The 25,541-nt window shown below is 41.7% G+C and overlaps 1 protein-coding gene across 1 annotated transcript in view; it reads left to right on the forward strand.

Moving 5' to 3' along the window:
* Positions 1-25,541, forward strand: part of ARID2 (AT-rich interaction domain 2) — a 158,164-nt gene that overhangs the window by 90,912 nt on the left and 41,711 nt on the right. The window contains exons 9-15 of the mRNA XM_065417423.1: positions 45-141; positions 229-438; positions 838-1,002; positions 5,286-5,361; positions 10,423-10,557; positions 11,252-11,451; positions 11,885-14,745. Of these exons, the coding sequence (XP_065273495.1) occupies positions 45-141; positions 229-438; positions 838-1,002; positions 5,286-5,361; positions 10,423-10,557; positions 11,252-11,451; positions 11,885-14,745 (3,744 nt within the window). The remainder of the gene's footprint in view (positions 1-44; positions 142-228; positions 439-837; positions 1,003-5,285; positions 5,362-10,422; positions 10,558-11,251; positions 11,452-11,884; positions 14,746-25,541) is intronic.

A 25,541-nucleotide genomic window follows, 5' to 3' on the forward strand; every position in this document is an offset into this window, starting at 1 on the left:
CAACGTGGACTGCAGCTTAAATAATGTTTTTTCCCTTCTCTCAGCTTCTGTTGGACCCTGTTGATTTCAAAACTACTCATCTAATGTTTCACACTGTTACAAAATGCCTAATGGCAAGGGATAGATTCTTAAAAATGAGAGGTAAGGTCTTAGACGTCTGATTTTTTAAGTAAATAGTAAGAGAATGATTTTTTGGCTGTTTAATACTATTCTGTATTTGTTTTTCAGGCATGGAAATCCTGGGGAATCTTTGTAAAGCTGAAGATAATGGTGTATTAATTTGTGAATATGTGGATCAAGAATCCTACAAAGAGATAATATGTCATCTCACTTTACCAGATGTGCTGCTTGTAATCTCAGCACTCGAAGTTCTATACATGCTCACAGAAATGGGAGAAGTGGCCTGCACAAAGATTGCTAAAGTAGACAAGAGCATAGGTGAGGAAGAAGCAGAACAAAATATCATATTAGTTTATTTGTTGAGGAAAAAGAATTGGCACGTTGTCACATTCAGGGATTCAGAAATTTTACTTTGTCAGAGTTTAGAGAATGTGTGTGTTGATATATTGTGTGCATATTGTTGCCGTATATTTACATAACTGAATTTTTGTTTTCTCAGAGAATTAATGAAAATAGACACCAAAGCAGGTCAGGATTTTGAATTATATATTGGCTTTATATGCCATGAAAAATATAATGTAGAAATCCACAGAAATGTGTGAGGGTTTGTTTTTCTTTCAGCAAGTGTCAGTTTAATTCAGATCAGTGTGTTCAATACCAAACACTCATATTTGTTTTGTTGTAATATCATTGTTGGTTTTGCATTTAATGTTTTAGATACATTAGTATGTCTGGTTTCTATGGACATCCAGATGTTTGGACCTGATGCACTTACTGCAGTAAAACTCATTGAACATCAAAGCTCCAACCATCAAGTATCTGAAATCAGGCCACAGGCGGTGGAGCATGTTTCCTCACAGGCCCATGCAACAGCTGTCCCAGGTTAGTGCTATTATAGGAGAACATCTTTTGTATTTCTGTAGAAGTTCCTTTATAGCATATGTGACTGTCCATCTGTCTTTCTATCTGTAGCTATGTAATTGCGTGCATGTGTATAGCTATATAGCTGTGCGTAATTTAATGATTTACTTGTGCTTCAATATGTCAAATCAGACATGCATATTTTTAGTATTGTTGCTGGCAAAATGGATGTTAAGTTAATCTTTGTTTTATTTTTCTAATTGAATACATATTTGGAACAATATTGGTCATTACATGAAAACACTCTGAAGTAAGATGGAAAGAATCTTAATATTTTTCAACGCTGTCAATCTTGAAAATGTACACAATGAAAATGTTACACATTTTTATTTAAAATTAACCTGTTCATTTGCATGTCAACAAAATATCTACAACTCTCAGAGGGGTAGCTAGTCCATTTTGTGTTATATTCTGTGTGAATAGTAAGTACGTGGCAGTATGTAAAATATGTTCTCAGTTAGTGTTAGGGTCAAATTCTAGGAGAATGGGCTACAGGATCTAATGGAATCATGGAAATGAAGATTAAAAAAAAATTCTCATTGACTGCATTGAAGCCACTAAACATTTCATTTGTGATGTGAGCCAAAATTTAACACCTACAATTAAAGCTTAAAGGAAAGTTAATTCTTTGTTGAGGTCATTATAATCTCTGAATGTACTTGATATTGTTGCTATTGTTTAGCTGTAGAAAATCTATTTTCAGAGTGAAATCCTGGCCCCATTGAAATAAATGATAAAGCATTCTTTGACTTTAATAGGGTCAAAATTTCACTCTAGATATCTGGTATCTTTTGACGTGCACACACAAGGTTTTTAACAAGAACTTTTCTTGTTAAATTCACATACAAAATTACATTCTGCTGACCTATGTGATTCCTCTAACAGCAAGTATAGGAGAAAAATATCTATTTCAGTGCTTTTCACAAGTATACATTGCATATCAAGAAAGTTATGGGCATTGTTGGATCATGGCATCTACAGTGACTCATCCAATCCAAATATAAATGTCACTCTCATTAATTAAACAACTGATAATACAATCAAGCATGTACTTGCTGGTCCTAGTCCTGCTTCCCTCACTCCCATAACTTCAGTGAAAGTAAAACCTGCAGGATTTGGCGCAAACTGGAGACCCAGGAGTCAGGTGCTTTCAGCCATTTGAAAAGGGTAGCTATCTGAAATAACTACACATCTTGCCATATGTTGCTGCTTTTAAAAAAATAATTATTTTTTTAAAAAACGTTCAAATTTAAAAACTCCCTCCCTCCCCTGCCAAAAAAATCCAATCCCACCACCCCGTTTTTTCCCCTCAATACTTAAAGTACCACAGACTTTTTAAAGGCCCATACTGCCTTTGCGTGGTTCCCGGAAGCTCCTAAAGGGTGTAAACCTCAGACATGTTGGTGAGCTGCAACTCCCATTCAAGTCAGTGTCAGACTCAAAGACTCTAATACTTCAGTTTCATTTCTATGACTAAACATAAACTTAAGTTTTTTCCCTAGTATTTTTTCCCTTTCCCTCTTGGACTTAATAGACATGATTTGTTGGATTACCCACTCATCCAGAACCTTTCTCAGTTAATCAGATTCTTCTTCTCAAAACTATTTTTATAAAACATTGCAGTTCAAAGTGACTTGACTCCAGAAAAGTATGAGCCATGAAATCTTGACAAACTTTTTGCTAGCCGATTGAAGGCCTTGCCCACGTTAGAGTATTTTGCTTTGATATGACTACTTTGATGTAGTTACACAGGCGCAAACTCCATATATAGATGTGCTGCACCTCTGTAAAGCAAGTTACTGGAGTAAATTGTATTAGTGAATGCCCCCACTTGATATTAGTGCAACATGTCTACATGAGCTTTTAACCATGTACGGTAGTGTAAGCATTCATGTACAACTTTACTTTTTAGTTACTGCTTTTTTATTTAATGGAACATGTTTGACTCTAATAGGACTATACTGAAATACCTGCATGATACTGAACCAGGTGGCCTAGCGGTTTGGGTTGAAAGAGTTAAATTAATGTGGAAAGCATTGAAGGATGAGATAATTATATCCCAGTATCAGTTACATTTTCATTCTACAAAATAATAATTTCCCACTACAAACTAAAATCTTAGTATTTGTGTTACACACAAACGTGTCGTAAGGCAGCATTAGTTGTTATTTTATATTTCATTCTGTAGTCCTCTTTCCCCACGATTTGTAACTTTTTCAAAAGTTTGCCCTTTGGTGAAAACTTTCCAAGCTTGGTCTGCTCTTGAAGGCGTTTGTTTTGTTTTGTTTTTAAGTTAAAATAAAATTGGACCCACTGCTTAAGTTAAGTGGTTGCAAGTTGCTTGCCTACTTTAAAGAACAACTGAGACTTTTATGTGTTCAGAAAACTCAAAAGCATTTTTATTTAAAAGTTCAAACATATCCTCAATGAGGAATGTGATTTTAATATTTGGAAAAAAATTAGTTCAGAAATACTAAACTTACTACCATTTTGAAAATGATGCCCTGAGCATGTTTTAGCATTTTCCTTAAGCAAAGAAGTGCTTGTGCACATGGTGAGTTATGGACGCACATAAACTGAAAAATAGATTAAGGGAGAGTAGTTGGGAAAACCTTATTTGTTCCCAGACCATCTCAGTATTCTGAATAATGATAGGGAATTCTACAGCCAAGGGACCACCATTGAGAATGAACGTCCCTGATTGTTTACATCAGCTACACGATTCCTACTAATCATAAATGAGAGTGCTAGACAGGAAGATAAAGACGGTAGCTAGGTCCTAGCATGTCAAGGTCTTTAAAGATTAGTGCCACAACCTTGAAGCAGATATAAAACTCTGTGTAGACCTATTGCAGGTCATCGATCACCAGTGTAACACAGGTTTACAGGACTGCCTGTGAACGGGCCTCATAGGCAGACCACTGCATCTTGCAGTAGTTGCAGCTTCTGTGTGGCCTTTGTGGTCAAATCATTGCAGTAGTTCAGCACAGAGATGCTGATGGCATGGATCACCAGGGATAGGTCTCTTATTTGAAAGTGTAATTCATTTTTTATAAAGAGAATTAAGTAACATGGCAGGATTTAACACCCTTGGACAAGAGTGCACTGCTATTCTGTCGAAGCATCTTGATGTCATATGCTTGAATCTTGCATAAAGATGCAGTCATTTTTTATTACTTTAAGGTCAACTCAAGTTGGTTCTGATTAGTTCCACCCTGGGATATAAGTGGCTAGAATATTTGTGCAGGCAGGAAGAATTGAGGAGCTAAGACAGAGGGGTCAGCCAAGCTTGAGAAAAAGCAATATTTCTTCTTTGCGTGATTGTCTATATGTATGTGTCTGTATGTTGGTGCTCATGTGCCTCATGAACTTGAGATCAGAAGCATTTGGCCATCAGTGTCAATGGGTCTGCACCTGGTGACATCTCCTCCTTCTGGGGAAGAAGGGTGAAGTGGACCAACTTGTTTCTCAATTCCTTCTTACTGCCCATGGCTCTTGTGGTTCCAGTTACTCCATTCCATCCTGTCATAAAACCAGTTTCAAACCAGGTGTGCTAATGCAAGTCATGGTTTATACTGGTGCAATACATTTAGACTAGCGGTTTGCACTAATACAGTTACACTAGTGGCTAAAAACCTTGCCGGAGATGTGTCTTCACACACATCTCATTACAACTTTGAAACAACTTGGCATGCATTTAAACAGAGTTGATTTAAAGCAAATCTGATCATTCAGTAACAAATAAGCTATTGCCTTTTAAGACATGGATGTGGGGAGTTCTTTAAATATATGTAGTTATACCTTGTGTCTAGGAATCTCTCTGTAGATGTAAGTAATTAATTAATCCTTACATTTAATTTTGTCAAAATGAACTTCTTTGGGGGAAGAGCAACAGAGGGTCCTGTGGCACCTTTAAGACTAACAGAAGTATTGGAGCATAAGCTTTCGTGGGTGAATGTGGGCATTCACCCACGATAGCTTATGCTCCAATACTTCTGTTAGTCTTAAAGGTGCCACAGGACCCTCTGTTGCTTTTTACAGATTCAAACTAACACGGCTACCCCTCTGTTACTTTGGGGGAAGAGTGAGGGGAGAGATCTTGCAAAAGTACAAAACAAATTTCAAATCAAATTTGAAACTACTGAACTTCCGATGATCCTTTGTGTTGCCTGAGATGTTCAATTTTATAGGAAGAATCATCATTACATGTCAGCAAATGTATCTTTTTATTTCCTTTTCCACAGCATCAAGAGCAGCACAGCATATTGCTCCACCACCAGGAATAGTGGAAATAGACAGTGAGAAATTTGCATGTCAGTGGTAAGTATACAGTTCCATTCAAATACTTTCTTGAGAAAGAAGAAAAACAACACAAAATGTTAGCCTCTTGACATGATACTTCAAACTAGTTGTTTTCTCTTTCTTAGAATGTAATTTAATTCTTTAATTTAATTACAAATCTGATCTTGCTGTAAAACTGTAAAGCAGCATTATCTAACTAAACAGTATTTTAATCTTGTGCTACTGTAGCTATACAAGAAAGTGTTTCTCAAATTTTGAAACTAGATTTCTGGAAGGCTGTGATTTCATCAGTGGGAGGCTCAAGCAAACCAGGGAAGATGAAAGACCTTTTTTCCGCCGACCCTTCCCCACCCCATATTTGCTTTAATATTTTTACTAGTTATAACGTATGTTTGTACGTCCAATATTCTAGAGAATTGATACCCAACTCATAGCTCTCAAGTAGGGCTAGGGTGATTCCCCAAACTGGTGTTGACCTATACATGCATCTACTCAAATTCTAAGTCTTTGGGTTGATCAGTTCCTGAAACTCTTTTACTTCCAACACTCCCTGCTTCCCTCACAAAAATGATATGGGTTCATACATTCACAAGATGGAGCTAGTTATTGAATTGATTCAAATATTCATCTACACACAGGTCTTTACAGTGAAGTGGGGAGCATTTTACAAGAAGCAGAGTGGTTCTACACTGAAAGTCTGTCATTTTACTTATAGCTTAAGCAAAGATTTTGGCTGCATAGGAGTAGTTCTGTTGCAGATCCTAGCTTGTCAACTGAGTTGCCTCCTGTGCTCCTGCTTGCAGTTAGACAGTTATATTGTACTCTGTGTGAGGTATCATTAATAAAGTTATTGCTAGTTGACGCTAACATATGATGAGACTCTGAGCTTAGATACTACTGTGATATAGTTAATATAGAAATCCTCAGAAGTTTTTAGCTAGAAAATAGCAGCTAATATTTGAAATCTTCATAATCCAAAATAAGTGGAATCTGCGTATTCCTCCTCTCAAACATGCTTCTTCAGAAGCCCATTGTATACAGCGATTAATTCTACAGGTCATATTTATACTATACTCTTTCTCAGGGCTGCCCAGAGCGGGGGGGCAATTTGCCCCGGGCCCCGCAGGAGCCCCCACAAGAATATAGTATTCTATAGTATTGCAACTTTTTTTTATAGAAGGGGCCCCCGAAATTGCTTTGCCCCAGGCCCCCTGAATCCTCTGGGTGGCCCTGCTCTTTCTGCCTGGGAATTAGACTGTAGAGCAGTCCCACTGATATCTGAGGTGTGAAGTAATAATACAGGGGACAGTGAGCAATCAGACTGTCTCCCCTGCTTCCCATGCTGCCATTCTGCCAACCCCCAATCCTAGGAGAGGTAGAAAAGGAGCCACTGAAATCTTTCTGGCCCCCAAAACCAAAAAGGAATGATGCAGAATAGTCTCTCTTGCATTCAAGCAGGCAGGAATGGGCAGTTAAATCAGAGAGAGATTCCGCAGTTGCCACCTCTTATTCAGTAGTAGCCAGGATTTGGGGAACAAGAAAAACAATATTTTAGTGGAAGGAGTAGAAAAAGGCAACAGAATCACTGTGCTATGCTGCAGTTATGTAACACCATCTGATGACAAAATGTAATTAAACAAATCATACAACACAATGTCAGAAGGATCTGTAGTGGTTATTTTTTGTCTGATTCTGTGTTAGGCAACAAAGTGCTGGGTACTCTATAGTTATTTTTCTTTTTCTGAATTCTAAATGGAAATGAACCAACAAGATATAAAACAACAGGTGGCCCTGTACACAAGCCTAAAATATAATACTAACCATGGTATTTTTTCCAATGTTTTTCTTGGAGTTGAAGAATGGGAAATAGTCTCTTTCAACTGTGTTTGCATGAAAGCTAACATTGAGGGGTTTTTACCCTTGTAAAATCTCTTAGTAAGTTTTTGTCACTGTCCCTTACTGAGAGAAGTTGCAAGGGAATAAGTCATAATGGAAGAATTTAGAAATATTACTATCTCTTGGAAGCAGCGGAAGGACATGCAAAAGAGGGGCAATGTATTAAAACTAATATCCCTAATATTATAAGTCAACTGGGCCGGAAGAAGGATCCCCTGCAAGGTAAGTGCACATCATGGTCTAATCACCAACTCCCAATCAAGATTATGAGATAGACAACACCTTCTCTGACATTCATTGGTCACAGTGATACTGGTGTGTGTCATGGGAGGCTGACACTGTTTTTAATGACAATCTGGTTAGAGAAAGCAGGAATATTGATTTTTTTCATAATACCTATGCATTATTACACAGAATGTGGATTCAATTTTTGTAACTATAGTAAAAGTTTGGCAAAAAAAAAAAATGGCATCATGTTTACTGGTATTGTATTCTAAGTTCCCTGTAAGCTGCGCAGCTGCGTAGCCACACAGCAGCCTATTTAGCACCGCACAGGCATTCAAGGAACCCGCCCAGGGACCTGCCGGGGGAGGGGCACCCCCCTCCCCCCCAGCCCCTCACCTAGTCTGGCCTCCAACCTGCTGCGACCGGGACGCGGAGCACCCCTTCCTTGGCCCCAACTCTTCTGCGGCGCGGGTGGAGCGGACCGGAGCCAGTCACAGACGGGGTGCCCGGACCTGCTGGGGCGGCGCAGCCCCAGGTGCAGCCAAGGCAGCGCAGCCCCGGCCCGGACCTGCCAGGGGAGGGGCACTTATCCTGCAGCCCCAAACCCAGAGCTGCTGAGGCGGGGAGAGGCGCCTCTCCCCCACAGCCCAGGTGCTGCTTCTGCGGGGGGAGAGAGCTGGGGGGAGACCTCTCTCTCCGCCCCCCCCCCCCAAGCACCGCCCTGCACCCCAAACCCCTCATCCCCGGCCCCACCCCAGAGCCCGCACTCCCAGCCGGAGCCCCTACACCCCAATCCTCTGCCCCACCCCTGGACCCCCTCCCACACTCCGAACCCCTCGGCCCCACCCCCATCATATGAATTTTGTCACACATCCCCTCCATATTGGTGCACATAACAAAATTCATTCCGCACATGGGTGGGAAAAATTAGAGGGAACACTGGTTGTATTGGCTATGAAAGAAGACAACACTAAATTCTCTCATCTGCTTTCTTTCTCTTTAGAATTTCCAGTTACATTCTGATTATAGTACTTTTAGATGATGCTAAACAATAGAGACACGGTGTGTTTTTTCAAATCGTATAGGTGATATAGATTGTACTGCTGACAGTTTAAAAAATATATTGATACTCTTTGATCCTGCATGGCAGTGAAGTTATTTTGGTATTCTGTAGACCAGAGATGGGCAAACTACGGCCCGTGGGCCACACCCTCCTGCCCGGCCCCTGAGCTCCTGGCCCGGGAGGCTAGCCCCCGGCTCCTCCCCCGCTGTCCCCCTTCCCCCGCAGCCTCAGTGCACCGCGCCGCCGGCGCAATGCTCTGGGCAGCCGGGCAGCGCAGCTGCAGAGCCTGGCCTGACCCGGTACTCTGTGCTGCGCTGTGGAGTGGCTGGCTCCAGCCAGGCGGCGTGGCTGTCGCGCCACCAGCCGTCGGTGCTCCAGGCAGCGCGGTAAGGGGGCAGGGAGCAGGGGGGTTGGATAGAGGGCAGGGGAGTTCGGGGTGTGGATAGGGGTCGGGGCGGTCAGAGGGCAGGGAACAGGGGGGTTGAATGGGGGCAGGGATCCTGGGGGGCAATCTGGAAGGAGGGGGGATTGGATGGGGCGGCGGCGGGAAGTCAGAGGTGAAGGTTCCGGGGGCGGTCAGGGAACAAGGAGTGTGGGGGGGTGGATAGGGGGGCCACCAGGGAATGGGGGGGGGGTTGGATGGGGCAGGAGTCCTCGGGGGGGGGGGGGGGTGTCGGGGCGAGAAGCAGGGGGAGGGGGCCGGGCCACGCCTGGCTGTTTGGGGAGGCACAGCCTCCCCTAACCGGCCCTCCATACAATTTCCGAAACCTGATGCAGCCCTCAGGCCAAAAAGTTTGCCCGCCCCTGCTGTAGACAGTTGTTGCTGACTCCATTTGCTGTCAGAAAGGAACTATTTTCCAACTTTCTGGGATGTCATAGAGGATCTCAAAGAAATAAAAATTACCAGTTAAGGAAAATATCCTTTTTTTTTGGTTGGCTGTGCTTTTGTGGAGGTCCTTCAGGAACCACACATTGCTTCGCTCCCTGGGAATTTATTGATGTTGCCTGGAGCATTGGCCAGAGCCGGTTGTTCGATGACAACATGAGGCCTTCACCCTGCTTGCCTCCAGGGATGAATGTTCTGCCTCTGTAGCACTCCTAGTCTCTTATGATCCTGGTAGTTGAGGGTAAGGTTGTTACTATATCTCTGATTTTCCTGTGTATTGCAGTACATCTAGATTACCAGATCAGTCTGAAAAACTTATTTTGACTTGTCAGGTCAGCAAATTTTTGATGGAAACCTTTGATAGAGAATGAGTATGCAATGCTAAACTATATCTGACTTTTGATCTAAAGTTTAAAAGGTATAGTTTGAAGCTTTTAAATATATAATTTATTTAACTGATAGACACAGTTGGGTGGGGGTGAGCAGATGATTAAAGATTATATGGCAGTGAGGAACTGAGCTGTTAATTTCCAGACATTCTAACATTTGTGGGTTTTACATAGTTTTTTTTTTCTTTTTTAAAGTTGTAGAATTTTGTAGAGAATATATAAAGTTGTTCTGGGGACTTCATTGAAACACATTTTCAATCTGAAATTTTCTCTAAGTTTTTGGTTTGTGAATATGTTACTAAGTCTTGCATATTATACATGTAAATAATAATCTCAACAGGATGTTATGTGATCAGTTTTTGCCATCTGTCTTAGTGTTTTTCCTTGTATTAACTTTGGGCACTGAGGTTTACATTGTGAAAGATAAAATTACATTGTATTGAGGAGGTGTTTGATAGGAGAGCGCATTAAAATGCTCTTTTCAATATTTTAAATTAGTAGCGTTGTTATTGATTGTCCAAAATCCTTTACTCAGCCAGAGAGTAGTGTTTCAGCCCTTTAAAAAGAAATGTCCATGTTGCAGCGTGTTTCATCATTTATTTTTCTTTCTCCATTTTTAGGTTGAATGCACATTTTGAGGTGAATTCAGATTGCTCAGTCTCTCGAGCAGAAATGTACTCTGAATACCTCTCAACCTGCAGTAAATTAGCTCGAGGTGGAATCCTAACATCAACTGGATTTTATAAATGTCTTCGGTAAGGTGAAAAGTCTATAGAAGAATAAACAGGAGATTGTGGATGCCTAATGCTAATCTGCAACTTCAAACTTCTTTAGGGAAATACCTACTCTCAAATAAGTTTTAAAGTTTGATAGTTCAATGCAATTATTTTGTTCTTTTTAAAGACTTTGTTAGAGCTTGCTGTATGTGTTTGGCCATATATTTCTTCCACCTCTAGCTTTTGGGGGTTACAGTTTTCATTTCTCTTGTCCAAGATCTTGGAAATGCTAATTCTGGTGAACCTCTCAGTCCCCATGGAGGTAGCCTTCTAAAAAAAAGCATCTGAGCATTTCACTCTGGGGAGAAGACTCATGACAGGCTGCATCTCTGCAGAAACAGGGACAGATGCTGTCACAAAATATTAGACATTGAAAAATACTCTTCTGTTTGAAAAATAGAATGGAGACTTCCCATGCCCATTCCTTCTCTTTTTGGCAGAGGTTGAATATGTAACCCTGACTGACTGACATGAGTATCCTAGGATCTAGATTTTGCAGTTAGGTACACAATGAAGTATTTGACTTCTTAGTTTTTGTAAATATGTTTGTCTTTGTCCTCTCTGCGTACAGAGCAGAGTTGATGTGCTAAAAATTGAAAAGAAAGAAAAAAAATAATACTGTGAAAGGATTGAATTTTTGTTATGTATATAGCTGTATGTTTGTGTTTGGCAGAACTGTCTTTCCAAATCACACAGTGAAGAGAGTAGAGGATCCAAATAACAACGGGCAGGCACATATACATGTAGTAGGAGTTAAAAGGAGAGCTATACCACTTCCCATTCAGATGTATTATCAGCAACAACCAACTTCTGCTACCCCTGTCGTCCGGGTTGATTCTATTCCTGATGTATCTCCGTCTCCTTCACCAGCAGGTTCTTTATCTTTTACATTATATTTTATATGGCATCCATTTTTGTTGCTTCTGAAACGACTGTAAAACAAAGTAAACTTCAGTGAAAAGAAGTTTTGAGAAACTAGTTATTTAATTTTTTTGTTTAATGCTTTATAGTGCTGGATGATAGTGTTGCTAAGTAGTATCTGGGTAGATACTGCCTAGCATTTGGCGCCTAAGCCCTAAATTTGCAAGTCATCAGACAAGCCACTCTTATGTCCACTACTAATCCGGACATGCTATAGCTGAGTTTAGAAACTACTTCACTTGACTGTAATGATAATTTCAAATTTGGGATTTTTGATTCTTTATATTTGTGTGTTTTGCTTTGAGGTGTGGGGGTGGGAGTGTTTTGGTTTGGTTTGGATTTTTGCATTGAGACTTCTGATTTTTTATTTTATTTGGGTCAACAGGAATCCCACATGGACCACAGAGTGTAGGGAACCATTTTCAGAGGATCCCAGTTAACAACCAATCTTCAAATCTGACCGCAACACAGATGTCTTTTCCAATTCAAGGTGTTCACACTGTGGCACAGACTGTTTCTAGAATTCCACAAAATCCTTCAGTTCACACACAGCAGCAACAAAATGCTACAGTGACTGTCATTCAGAATAAAACTCCAATTTCCTGTGAGGTAGTCAAGGCCACAGTAATACAGAGCTCGGTTTCCCAATCTGCAGTTCCTGTTACTATTGCTGTAGGTGGAGCAGCACAAGCTTCTAATCAAAATCACAGCAGTGCAGGACCACAGCCATCTGTTGCTGTTGTCAGTTCTCAGACATTGCTTCACCATCAACCTGTAATTCAACAACAGTCTCCACTACATGCAGTGGTACCAGGACAGATACCTTCAGGCACTCCTGTTACGGTAATTCAACAAGCTGTACCTCAGGGTCATATATTTGGCAGAGTACAGAACCTACCAGCATGCACTTCAGCAGTTTCACAGGGTCAACAGTTAATCACTACATCATCACAACCTTTGCAAACTTCATCTCAGCAGCCCTCTGTTGGTAACCAGCAACAAGACACAGTCATCATAGCACCCCAACAATATGTCACGACCTCTGCATCCAATATTGTTTCTGCCACTACAGTACAGAATTTTCAAGTTGCAGCTGGGCAGGTGGTTACTATTGCTGGTGTCCAAAATCCACAAACTTCTAGGGTAGGGTTTCAGAATATTGCGCCAAAGCCTCTACCTTCTCAGCAAGTCCCATCTACAGTGGTACAACAACCCATGCAGCAGCAGCAGCCACCATCCCAACAAAGTGTTGTGATTGTAAGCCAGCCAACTCAGCAAGGTCAAACATATGCACCAGCCATTCACCAAATTGTGCTAACTAATCCAGCTTCTCTTCCAGCTGGTCAAACTGTCCAGTTGACTGGACAACCAAACATAACTCCATCTTCCTCACCATCTCCTGGACCAGTTACAAATAACCAGGTTCCTACAGTAATGTCATCTCCATCTACTACTCAGTCACAAGGACCCCCTCCTACTGTCAGTCAGATGCTTTCCGTGAAGAGGCAGCAACAGCAGCAACATTCACCTGCGCCATCACAACAACAGGTACAAGTACAAGTCCAGCAACAACAACCGGTACAAATGCAAGTTCAGCCACCGCAAGCTAATGCAGGAGTTGGTCAGCCTTCCTCTGGTGAATCTAGTCTGATAAAACAGCTGCTTCTTCCAAAACGAGGCCCTTCAACTCCTGGTGGTAAGCTTATACTCCCAGCTCCACAGATTCCTCCACCTAACAATGCAAGAGCTCCTAGTCCTCAGGTGGTTTATCAGGTGGCCAATAACCAAGCACCAAGTTTTGGAGTTCAAGGACAGTCTCCAGCTCAGCAGCTATTAGTTGGACAGCAAAATGTTCAGCTGGTCCAGAGTGCAATCCAGCCCCAAGGGGCAGTACAAACAGTACCCATTTCTAATCTACAAATATTGCCAGGCCAGTTGATCTCAAATAGCCCAGCAACCATTTTCCAAGGGACTTCTGGCAACCAGGTTACCATAACAGTTGTGCCAAATACTAGTTTTGCTACTGCAACTGTGAGTCAGGGAAATACAACTCAGCTCATTGCTCCAGCAGGAATCTCAATGAGTGGAACACAGACAGGAGTTGGGCTTCAGGTGCAAACACTTCCAGCTACTCAAGCACCTCCAGCTGGACAATCACCATGTGCTGCTGCTCCTCCATTCAAAGGTGATAAAATAATTTGCCAAAAGGAGGAAGAAGCAAAGGAAGCAACAGGTTTACACGTTCATGAACGTAAAATTGAAGTTATGGAAAATCCCTCTTGCCGAAGAGGAGCTGCGAACACCAGTAATGGGGATGCAAAGGAAAATGAAATGCAGGTGGGAAGTCTTTTAAATGGGAGAAAGTATAATGACTCCAGTCTACCTCCTTCTAACTCAGGGAAAACTCAAAATGAGGCCAATCAGTGCTCACAAGTCAGTAACGGGCCATCATTAGAATTGGGTGAGAATGGAGCTCCTGGAAAGCAGAACTTTGAACAAATGGACACACAGGAAATTAAAAGTGATTTGAAGAAGCCCCTAGTTAATGGAATCTGTGATTTTGATAAAGGAGATGGTTCTCATTTGAGCAAAAACATTCCAAATCACAAAACTTCCAATCATGTAGGAAATGGTGAGATCTCTCCAGTGGAACAAGGGAATTCAGATGTCACGCAGCAAGAGACTGCCAAAGGTGATCAAGGGGAAAGGTTTTCTAATGGGCCTGTATTAACTTTGAGTAGTTCACCTGTTGTAAGCGGTACACAGGAAGCTGCAAAACTGTTAACCCAGCAACTTAGTGGTACCAACACTGATTTACCTAATGGACCTTTAGCTTCAAGTTTGAATTCAGATGTGCCTCAGCAACGCCCAAGTGTAGTTGTCTCACCACATTCTACAGCCTCTGTTATACAGGGGCATCAAATCATAGCAGTTCCACACTCAGGACCTAGAGTGTCCCAGTCTACCCTGTCATCTGAAGTTCGGTCTACTAATGGCACAGCAGAATGCAAAACTGTAAAGAGGCCAGCAGAGGATAATGATAGGGAAACTGTTCCAGGAATTCCAAATAAAGTAGGAGTTAGAATTGTTACAATCAGTGACCCCAACAATGCCGGTTGCAGTGCAACTATGGTTGCTGTGCCAGCTGGAGCGGATCCAAGCACTGTAGCTAAAGTAGCAATAGAAAGCGCTGTTCAGCAAAAGCAGCAGCATCCAACAACATATATACAAAGCATGGTCACACAGGTAAGTTAAGCAAACTTTTTGTGTTTATTTTACCAAATATGATTTGTAAAAAAAACAGATATGTCAAAATGTAAATTTGCTATTCTGATATTATCCCCCTGTGGGATTTAAAATCTTCATAAAATCATTGTTTTTGTGCTCCTACTTAAGCTGTTCTGATACCTCTCATTCTGTTTTTGATGCTAGTTATAGTAGTATAGTTTAAATTTATTTAAAAGGATTAAAGTGTAACAGGTTGCAACTTGATTATGCATCAAGGGAAAACCCCTTGTGTTTACTTTTCTGTTATTTAATTGCTTTGTTATTTTGAAGGTTAAAATAGTCCCTTGTATTTTAGAATCTTAAAATTATTTGTTTTATCATTTCTTGCTCTCAAAGTTGTCGATATCTTGCCTCCTCACTTAGAATAGGTGTTGTAGGTGGCAGTCGCTACTTTTGTGTAATGTTTTATATTTTGTTCCTACACATTTTGTTAGTAGCTCACATAAGTATATTTCTGAGGAGTGAATTTCAAATGATTTTTCCTGTATAGATATTATAAAATGTCTCAGTTGATTATACTTCTACCACGGTCTTCGAGCTTACTGAAATAAGTTAAAGTTTTTGGGTTTGGAGATCCGTAAAGGATAATAAACGTTTCCGCTTACTCTAGTCAGTCGAAAATAGTGTTTGTCTATTGGTCAAAAAGGATGCTGTTTATTTCCACTATAGGTTCTGATCCTGCAGTCATATCTGATGGACTCTACACAGGCATAAGAGTCTGTTTCATGGATCAGATTGGAGGATAGGGGCCTTAGTTTATTTTTTAGATTAAATTTTATTTACCTTTAGTAGTGCGAGCTTCCTCGTACCTCACCACCAGTGTAGGCTATAGTATGTGTCCATTCTTAATATGACATTTAGCACCTACTGTCCTATTGTAAATATTCCAGTTTGTACAGGAAAATTCCTGATCATATTCAAAATTCTTACATTCTCTAGCGTTATTTTAGCACAGCATATGGTCAGAAAATCCCTTAATTTCATGTAAGGAGAATTCATTTTAAGAAACTGTTTCATATTCTGAATTAGAGCAAAAGAGATATCAACTAATTTGAGGGTGGTAAGAAGAAGACAGATTGTGGAGAGAGAGGGGGAAAAATCAGAGAAATCTTTGTTTGGGTTAGTGTTCTTAGGCGTTGAGTTAAGAAACTTTTATTACTTGATACTCATTCATTTTCAGTATTTAGTAGATGTAGATTATGGACACAAACAGAGCTATAACTAGAATCCACTTAGGAGCTGATGCCTGATTCATCAGGGTGGTACTCCTGCACTGTCATCAAGTTAGACTTCTACTGAAATCTGTCTGATGCCTTAACTCTTTACCTGAAGAGATTTCTTGTCTAAAGATGAATAATTTTCTTTTGACTGTGAAAACACATGCTACTTTGTGAAAATTTTGCAAATCTAAATGAAAGTCAAAGATGTACATTATTCTGATTGACACGTGATCTTTGATTGAATAAAAGTTGTTCGACAACAAAAGAAAATTGGCAATGTGCAGTGGCGAACCGCAGCCAGCGGGAGCCGCGATCGGCCGAACCTGCAGACGCGGCAGGTAAACACACCGGCCCGGCCCGCCAGGGGCTTTCTCTGAACAAGCAGTGGCCCTAGTTTGAGAACCACTGATCTAGGGGACAGAGTAGATCACAAGCTAAATATGAGTTAACAGTGTAACACTGTTGCAAAAAAGGCAAACATTATTCTGGGATGTATTACCAGAAGCGCGTTGTAAGCAAGACACAAGAAGTAATTCTTCCGTTCTGCTCCGCACTGATTAGCCCTAAACTGGGGTATTGTGTCTAGTTCTGGGTGCCTCATTTCAGGAAAGATGTGGACAAATTGGAAAAAGTCCAGAGAAGAGTAACAAAAATAATTACAGGTCTAGAAAACATGACCTATGAAGGAGAAGCGGACAAGCGGCATGTCCTGTGAAGGAGAAGCGGAAAGCAGCCAGGGCCACAGGGACGTGCTGGCCACTGCTTTCTGCAGCTCCTATTCACCGGGAATGGTGAACCGCGGCCACTGGGAGCTGCGGCGGGCCGTGCCTGCAGACAGTCAACGTAAACAAAATGTCTCGCAGCCCGCCAGCAGATTACCCTGATGGGCTGCATGCCGAAGGCTGCCGACCCTTGTTCTAGGCTTTACAGTGACACACAGCGTGACAATCCTGGAATCTTATTATATAGATATAGGATTTGATTTTGTATTTAAATATCGTGTTTAGTGGATTGTCTCAAAAAGGAGCATGTGACACGTCATTGTTTAAAGGTGATTCTCTCTATTAGCATCTGCATTTAGCCAGTCCTAGGTGTAGCCTGAAGGGAGGAGGGAGCTGGCATCTTACTTTGGTGGCTTTCTCTCCCTTTATTTACACATTTTCTGTTTATGGGTTGTTACTGCCCTGAGGCATTGTGCTGGACTGGTGCATGAAGAAAGGAAAAATAAATGAGTAATTACTTACCTTTTTTTTTTCCCCCCGCAAGCTCCCACAAAACATGTTGAACATGACCAAGTTGGTTTGTCCCAACTGGCTTCATAGAAGTGCTCTAATGTCGTGCCAGATTTCCTGGATGTGAGAAAATTACACTTAATTGCCTATCTGGCTTTTTAAAAAAATCAGTCCCTCCCTCACCATCATCAAAACAGACACTTCCATTTTTCTTAAGGCAGCCCACTTGTAGCATCCTTATGTGGGAAGCAGGCTGCTAAAATTGTGAGCAGGAGTATAAACATTGGCTCCAATCTTCCATTGATCAGTAGGCTGAGTTTCCATTCACCAGAAAGCAAGTGCGTAGCCCCAGGAGGCATAATTCATTCCTATCCGCAGAGCAAATGAACTGCTCAGCTGGAGCTACTAAAATACAGAAGTTCTTCATTTGGTTGTCATTCATTCCTGAAGCACACTGATGCAATTAGCTTTGAACTTCAATAATCTCCTATCATTAAAGAGGAAATTTATTTTAATGCCTATCCCCCTACCCAACCCCTCCCTCATACCACCCCCAAAATCCTGCTGTTTTTATTTTCCACATGTAAGCTACCTGTGATAAACATAATATTTTGAGAACATAAAATTTTCAAAAGCGCTAAGTAACTTAGGCTCCTAAGTCCTATGACTTTGTCTGGGAAATGACAGAGGTGTTTTTGAAAATTTTACTCATATTAACTATTCACTGCACAAGTCGTGGTACACACAAACACACACACGTGTGACAATCACAGCGTGCGTGTGTGTTTCTGTGTGTGTATCTATATATTATTAGGGAGCAGAAGTGTAGAGTAAGGCCCTGATCTTGAAAATAGCTCTGTATGAGAACAGGGGTCCCCCATATGGAGCTGCATGCAGGACTGGTCCTCAATTATTATATCTCAATAGATCATGTATTCCATTTTGTAAAATTTAATCGTTATCAGTTTTGTTACCAGTTCACTGTGTACCAGCTGTTTTGTTTTTTCCTTACCTTTATGGATTTGTATACACTGCATTTTAGTCACTGTGCTAATGCACTGGTGTTAACCATGATTTGCACTCCTGCAACTTGCTCCAAGTAACTTACTCCAGCTGATTCTTCTACTGACATACAACATCTACAGGGTTTGCACTTGTGTAGCTTCGCTGGTGGCTCAAAACCCAGTATAGACCCTTTGACTAGAGTAGTCATTTTAAAAGTGAGGTGTTTTGGTAGGGTAGACTGCTGGATTTTGCAGATGCCGGGTCCTTTGTGTTTTGCTTACATTTTATCTAAAACTGAAATTTAAAGGATAGTAGGAGGCCTTATTTCGAAGATGGTATTTACTAATTTTAACAGAGTTGCCTGAGGTTAGGAGGTTGAGTAACATTGAAATATGAGCATTGAGACATGGATTGCAACATGAATTAAATGAATATAATACCTTTTATGCAGTGTGGTTGTAGCTGTGTTGGTCCCAGAATATTAGAAGAAGAGCTCTGTAAGCTCAAAAACTTGTCTCCCTCACCAACAGAAGTTAGTCCAATCAAAGATATTACCTCATCCACCTTGTCTCTCTCCTATGCTTTATATTAGGGCTGTCAATTAATCACAGTTAATTCACGCGATTAACTAAAAAAATTAATCACGATTTTAAAAATTGCGCTTGTAACAATAGAATACCAATTGAAATTTATTAAATATTTTTGAATGTTTTTCAACATTTTCAATATTGATTTCAATTACAACACAGAATACAAAGTGCACAGTGCTCGCTTTATATTATTATTTTTATTACAAATATATGTACTGTAAAAAAGATAAACAAAAGAAATAGTATTTTTCAATTCACCTCATACAAATACTGAAGTGCAATCTCTTTATCATGAAAGTGTAGCTTATAAATGCAGAATTGTTTTTGATTACATAACTGCAATCAAAAACAAAACTGTGTGTAAAATTTTAGAGCCTACAAGTCCACTCAGTCCTACTTTTTATTCTGCCAATCGCTAAGACAAACAAATTTGTTTACATTGACGGGAGATACTGCTGCCTGCTTCTTATTTACAAGGTCACCTAAAAGTACCCATGCTACAGTCACACCTTCACTTTGCAGTGTAGACATACTGCTTCTGCTGGCATTTTGGAAGTAATGCCCCCTACAAGAAATGATCTCAAGAATTTGGGCATGCCACTGTTGTGTTCTTTATTACAGACTGAACAGGTAGTGAAGTCTACAGTTACAGTTGCCCAACACTTTCCATTATAAGATGCTGTTTTCATCTGCTTATAATTTTGCCAAACTTCAGAAGTTTGGGCTGAAATTTTCCATGTGAGGTGTTCGTTTCAGGCAGATTTTTTTTTTAATTTCTGGTAGATCCCTTCAGCCATTTCTTATAATGAAATGAAGGGGGGAATATAGTTATGTTTAAAAAATTGTTAAACCTGTTTGTTGAGAGCTCTAATGCTTTTGTGCTTTGGAGCGGGGACTTAAAATTTGGCAGGCGAGATTATTCTGGCGTCAGGGATGTGCCTTTTGTCATCCCCATGAAACTGCCAACATTTGGCCAAGTTATAGTTTGCTGAAAAATCTCAGTTCACACATGCTCAGTAGATTTTTGTTAGAATTTGACAGCTACATTCTCCAATTATTCCATCTGCAATGACCATGCTCCATCTCTTTACCGCTCCTTTGTGCTGACCAGACTCTCTCATATACTATCTGTAACTAACTGAGCGTGATCCATTTCTGGGCTATAGGAGCTTCTGTGTCACCAGGCATAGGAACTGAGAGCAGGGAGACTCTTTCCAGTGCTCTTAATTCTCCCCTGGTGGTAGCCAGGCAGCATGGAGGAGAAGGAGGAAGTTGCCTGAAGGAATGCAGAGGCATGAGGAGCAGTGCGGGAGGTGGGGGAGGGGAAGAGATGCAGGGCAGGGGGACAGCAACAGAGGGAATATAGGAACCTGGCGGGGGGGGGGGGGGAAGGGGAGGCTTAAGAGCAGGAGGCAGAGGATGGCGGGGAACACAGCGGAAGCAGAGTGAGTGGGAAGAAGGGTAGGAGCTGGGAAGGGGAGAGGATGAGAGAAGAGTTTGGGAGGGCAGGAGCCACAGAATGGGGAGGATAGGGATGGAGTCTGGAGCCAGGCAGGAATGGGTGAGGGGAGGGAAGATGATCAGGAGGCAGTGGGTTAGCAGCTGTTTGTGGTGGAAGGGTACTAGGAACAGAAGGGTCTGTAACCATTAGAGAACACTCCTCTATAAAACCTGGAATAGAACCCAGAATTCTGGAGTCTCTACATTCCTGATGATCTAACAAATAGCTGTGAAACCCACTGCCAAAGTGTGTGTTAGGTCCACATAGAAGATAGTCTTCTACTGCTACCATATATTCCATGAGCTCAAGTGGTAGAGATCTGTATTGTTTATATAAAGGTCCCAACCCTGCTGGTGACCTATTTGGGAATTCAGTATGGTTCCGCAGGATTAAATTTCTGTTTTTCAGTTTTTTTAAACTTAGGAAATTACAGTTAAAATATGTTAAAAGAATATTAAGGATGCGACGTCAAGCAACAAACAAGATGGGGGGCTTACAGACCAGTGTCCTCCATTACAGAACCCTGACTTATTCCTGAAGCACAATCTGTCCTGTATATTGAATGAAGCAGGAGTCCTGTGGAAAAATGTAATTGTGTAATTAACGATTGTATCATAATCCATATGCACAAGGGGGGCAAATTAAGGTTGCATGGGCAATCTAACTTTTGAGTGTTTGATTTTACAATCTTAATTTTCTTTTACTGTTGTTTAATGTCCTTCATATAGTATCCACTTTAATTTCCCTACAACATAAGGTGTTTTGTGAGGATTCATTGTTTAGTACTTGCAAAATAGCTTTGCGATCCTAAGATGAAAACCGCTGTATAATTGCAAAAGTTATTCTTATTTATGGATAGTTGGACATCAATGCCTCTTCTTCAGGCAGCAGCAGACATATTTTTTCAACTCATGGACCATAGGTGCTACAAACGTTTCATAATGTTTTTGTAAGCTTTCCCCTTCCTTTCTTTCATGGTTTGCAAATTTCTTTTTGTTTTACTGTTTTGGCAATTCCAATAGTGCTTACCTATGGTTTGCCAGAGTTGGTATTTCCTGAGTAACTGATGAGTACTCTATATGGTACACCTCTACCTCAATAGAACGCTGTCCTCGGGAGCAAAAAAATCTTACCGCGTTATAGGTGAAACCGCGTTATATCGAACCGGAGCACTGCTTTACCGCTTTCTGTCCGAATTCGTGTTATATCGGGTCGCATTATATTGGGGTAGAGGTGTACCTGTAAGAAACAGCAGAGAAAACCATACAAGTATAGTGTACAAATGAAACATGTTTAAATAGTTTGTTGATCTCAGTTGCCATAACGCTAATCTAGAAATACTGAGGAATGATGTTGAAAAGACTTAAGCAAAGTATTGTACATAATTTTTGAAGGTGACTTGAAAATGAAAAGAAAAAATTGACTCTTACCCTTTTTCTCTTCCATGATGCACAAATTGCTAAGGAGGAGTACAAAAGAATAGCACAGGCATGTATTAACAAAATCAGAAAGTCTAAAGCACAAAATGAGTTAGATCTAGCAAGGGACATAAAAGGCAATCAGAAGAGGTTCCTTATATACATTAGGAGTAAGAGAAAGACGAAGGAAAGCGTACACTCTCTACTGAGCGGGGTAGGAGAGCTGATGGCATCAAGAAAGCTGATGTATGTAAGCCTATTTTGCTTCAGTTTTCTCTGAAAGGTTAATGCTGTCCACATACTCAACACAAATAATATTAACAACAATGCAGAAGGAATGCAAGCCAAAATAGGGAAAGAACAGGCTAAAGAATATTTAGATCAGTTAGATTTATTCAGGTTGTCAGGGCTTGATGAAATTCATCCTTGGGTATTTAAGGAACTAGCAGAAGCAATCTTGAACCATTAGTAATTATCTTTGAGAACTCCTGGAGGACAGGTGAGATCCCAAAAGACTAGAGAAGAAAAACATAGTACCTATCTTTATAAAGGGGGAACACACAGGATCTGGGGTATTATAGACCAGCCAGCCTAACTTTGATACCTAGAAAAATACTGGAACAAATTGTTAAACAATCAGTTTGTAAGTACCCGGAGTTATGGGTTATGAAGAATAGCCAGCATGGATTTGGCAAGGACAGATCATGTCGAACCAACCTAATTTCCTCCTTTGACTGGATTACTGGCCTAGTGGATGAGGGGAAACAGAAGATGTGTTATATCTTGATTTTAGTAAGGCTTTTGACACAGTCCCACATGACATTCTCATAAGCAAACTAACGAAATGTGGTGTAAATGAAATGATTATAAGGTGAGCGCGCAAGTGGTTGAAAGACCGTACCTGGGGCAGTTATCAGTAGTTTGCTGTCAAATGTGGAGTCCCGCAGAGATCAGTCTTGAGTCTGGTACTGTTCAATATTTGCATTAATAACTTGGCTAATGGATTGGAGAGTGTGTTTGTAAATGTTGTAGATGACACCAAGCTGGAGGGGGTTGCAAGCACTTTGGAGGGCAGGATTAGAATTCAAAATGACTTTGACAAATTGGAGAATTGGTCTGAAATCAACAAGATGAAATTTAATAAAGACAATGCAGAATACTTCACTTGTGAAAAATCAAATGCACAACTACAAAATGGGGAATAACTGGCTAGGTGGTGGTATTGCTGAAAAGGATCTGGGGGTTATGAATATGACTCAGCAATGTGATACAGCTGCCAAAAAGGCTAATATCATTATGGAGTGTATAAACAGGAGTGTTGTATGTAAGTCACATGCAGTAAATGTCTTGCTCTGCTCAGCATTCAGCAGGCCTCAGCTGGAGTACTGTGTCCAATTCTGGGCATCACACTTTAGGAAAGATGTGGACAAATTGGAGAGAGTCCAGAGGAAAGCAACAAAAATGATGAATGTTGTAGAAAAACTGACCTATGGCGAAAGGTTAAAAAAACTGAGTGTCTTTAGTCTTGAGAAAGAAAGACTGGGAGGGGATCCTGGTAACAGTAGGGTTACCATTCGTCCGGATTCCCCCGGACATGTCCGGCTTTTTGAGCTAAAAATAGCGTCCGGGGGGAATTTGTAAATGTCCGGACTTCGCCCCCCATGCAGCGCGTGCGCGGCTAACAGGGCAGCCGGCCGGATGGTGTCACTTACATGGGACTCCGACAGCCAGAGAGAGCCCCTCCTCCTCTCCCCTGCAGCAGAGATCACTCCCTCCCTCCCTCCCTCCCTGCATTCGCAGATCGCCTCCGGCAGTCTGGAGCTCCTCCCCTGCTCCCCAGCGTGCCGGGACGAACGGCTCAGGCCGTTCCTGAGCAAGCTCACAGAGACATTAGGCGAAGGCCAACAACAAGGGAGCCAGGGGGTCGGAGAAGGGGCAGGGAGGTTCTGGAGGGGGCAGTCAAGAGACGGGGGGGGGGGTCGGGAGTTCGGGGGGGGCTTTCTGGGGGTGGGGGTGTGGATAAGGTTTTGGGCAGTCAGGGTACAGGTAGGGGGTAGGGTGCTGGGGGGCATTTGGGGGGGGTCTTAGTAGGGGGCAGTTAGGGGACAAGGAACAGGGAGGCTTAGATAGGGGGTGGGGTTCTGGAGGGCAGTTAGGAGCAGGGGTCCCAGGAGGGGGCAGTCAGGGGACAAGGAGCGGGGGGGGTGTTTGGGAGTTCTGGGGGGGGGCTGTCAGGGAGCAGAGGGGTTTAGATGGGTCGGGAGTTCTGGGGGGGGGCTGTCAGGGGGTGGGGAGTGGTTGGATGGGGCGTGGGAGTCCCAGGGGTCTGTCTGTGGGTAGGGGTGTGGATAAGGGTTGGGGCAGTCAGGGTACAGGTAGGGGGTAGAGTCCTAGGGGGCCAGTTAGGATGGGGGGAGGGTCTCAGGAGGGGCCAGTCAGGGGACAAGAGGCAGGGAGGCTTAGGTAGGGGGTGGAGTCCTGGGGGGCAGTTAGGGGCAGGGGTCCCAGGAGGGGGCAGTCAGGGGACAAGGAGCGGGGGGAGGGTTGGGGGTTCTGAGGTGGGGAAGTGGGAGGGGCAGGGGCGGGGCTAGGGCAGGATGGGGCGGGGCTCCTCCCGTCCTCTTTTTTGCTTGCTGAAATATGGTAACCCTAGGTAACAGTTTTCAAATATGTTAAGGGCTGTTACAAAGAGGATGTGATCAATTGTTCTCCAGGTCCACTGAAGGTTGGACAATAAGTAATGGGCTTAATATGCCCCATAGAAGATGTAGGTTGATAGTGGGGGAATCTTTCTAACTATACAGGTAGTTAAGCTCTGGAAATAGGCTTCCAAGGGAGACTGTGGCATCCCTGTCATTGAAGGATTTTAAAAACAGGCTGTCAGGGATGGTCTAGTTTAGCTGGGCCTGCCACAGCACAGGAGGCTGGAATTGATGACTTCTTTAGGACTGGAAGAGACCTCCATATCTATGATTCTGTGTATAAAGGGAAGCCTGAAAAGTGGGTTTATTTGGTCCTTTTATACACACTGATGTTTTTGGTTTTTAGCCTTAGGAAAATTAGGAGTGTCAAGTTTTTATTTTTTGAAGAGTTCTCATTGAAGGTCATAGTTATGTATCATGAGCTCTTTTAGCCTTAAATTAAACAAATAAATTGTTGAATTTCTGTTGTTCAGTGGCTCTAATATCTTTGATGTCATCATCTTACTAGTACTCCAGTTGTCCAGAGACGTGTAGGAAAAATAGCATGGGAAAGACCTGTATTTCAGCTTTAAGCAACATACAGGGGGGGAAACATACTCTTTTTTTGAGGGCAGGGGAATCCACATTTCAGCCTTTCTTTTTATATCATAAAGAACCAAAAAGGCTCATACTGAGTTTTTTAAAAGTGACCTGTAAAGGGGAAAAAAAGATTATTTTTACTCATTTTTAAAAACAGTCCCTTGAAACATGGGGGGGGGGGGGGGGGGGGCGGAGGGGGGATTTCCATACTGAATTGGTTTTACTTCCTCATAAAGCACATTGTTATGTTATATGGCTGGTCAGAAATGCTAGGCTTCTAGCATTCTCTATAACGGTACATAAGCTAATTTTTTTACAGGAACTCAAAGAATCTTTGCTCGTGTGGAGTCCATGAGAAAGTCCTTTAGTTCTCCATACACTAACAAAATCACACTGGGTCATTTTACATTTGAGAGAGAGAGAGAGAGTGAGTGAGTGGGTGAGATTTTCAAAAGTGGTACTGTAGTAACTTTTGATGCCTCATTTTACCTATCTACTTAGGGTATG

This window comes from Emys orbicularis, chromosome 1, assembly GCF_028017835.1.
Source record: "Emys orbicularis isolate rEmyOrb1 chromosome 1, rEmyOrb1.hap1, whole genome shotgun sequence".
Classification (NCBI taxonomy): domain Eukaryota; kingdom Metazoa; phylum Chordata; order Testudines; family Emydidae; genus Emys; species Emys orbicularis.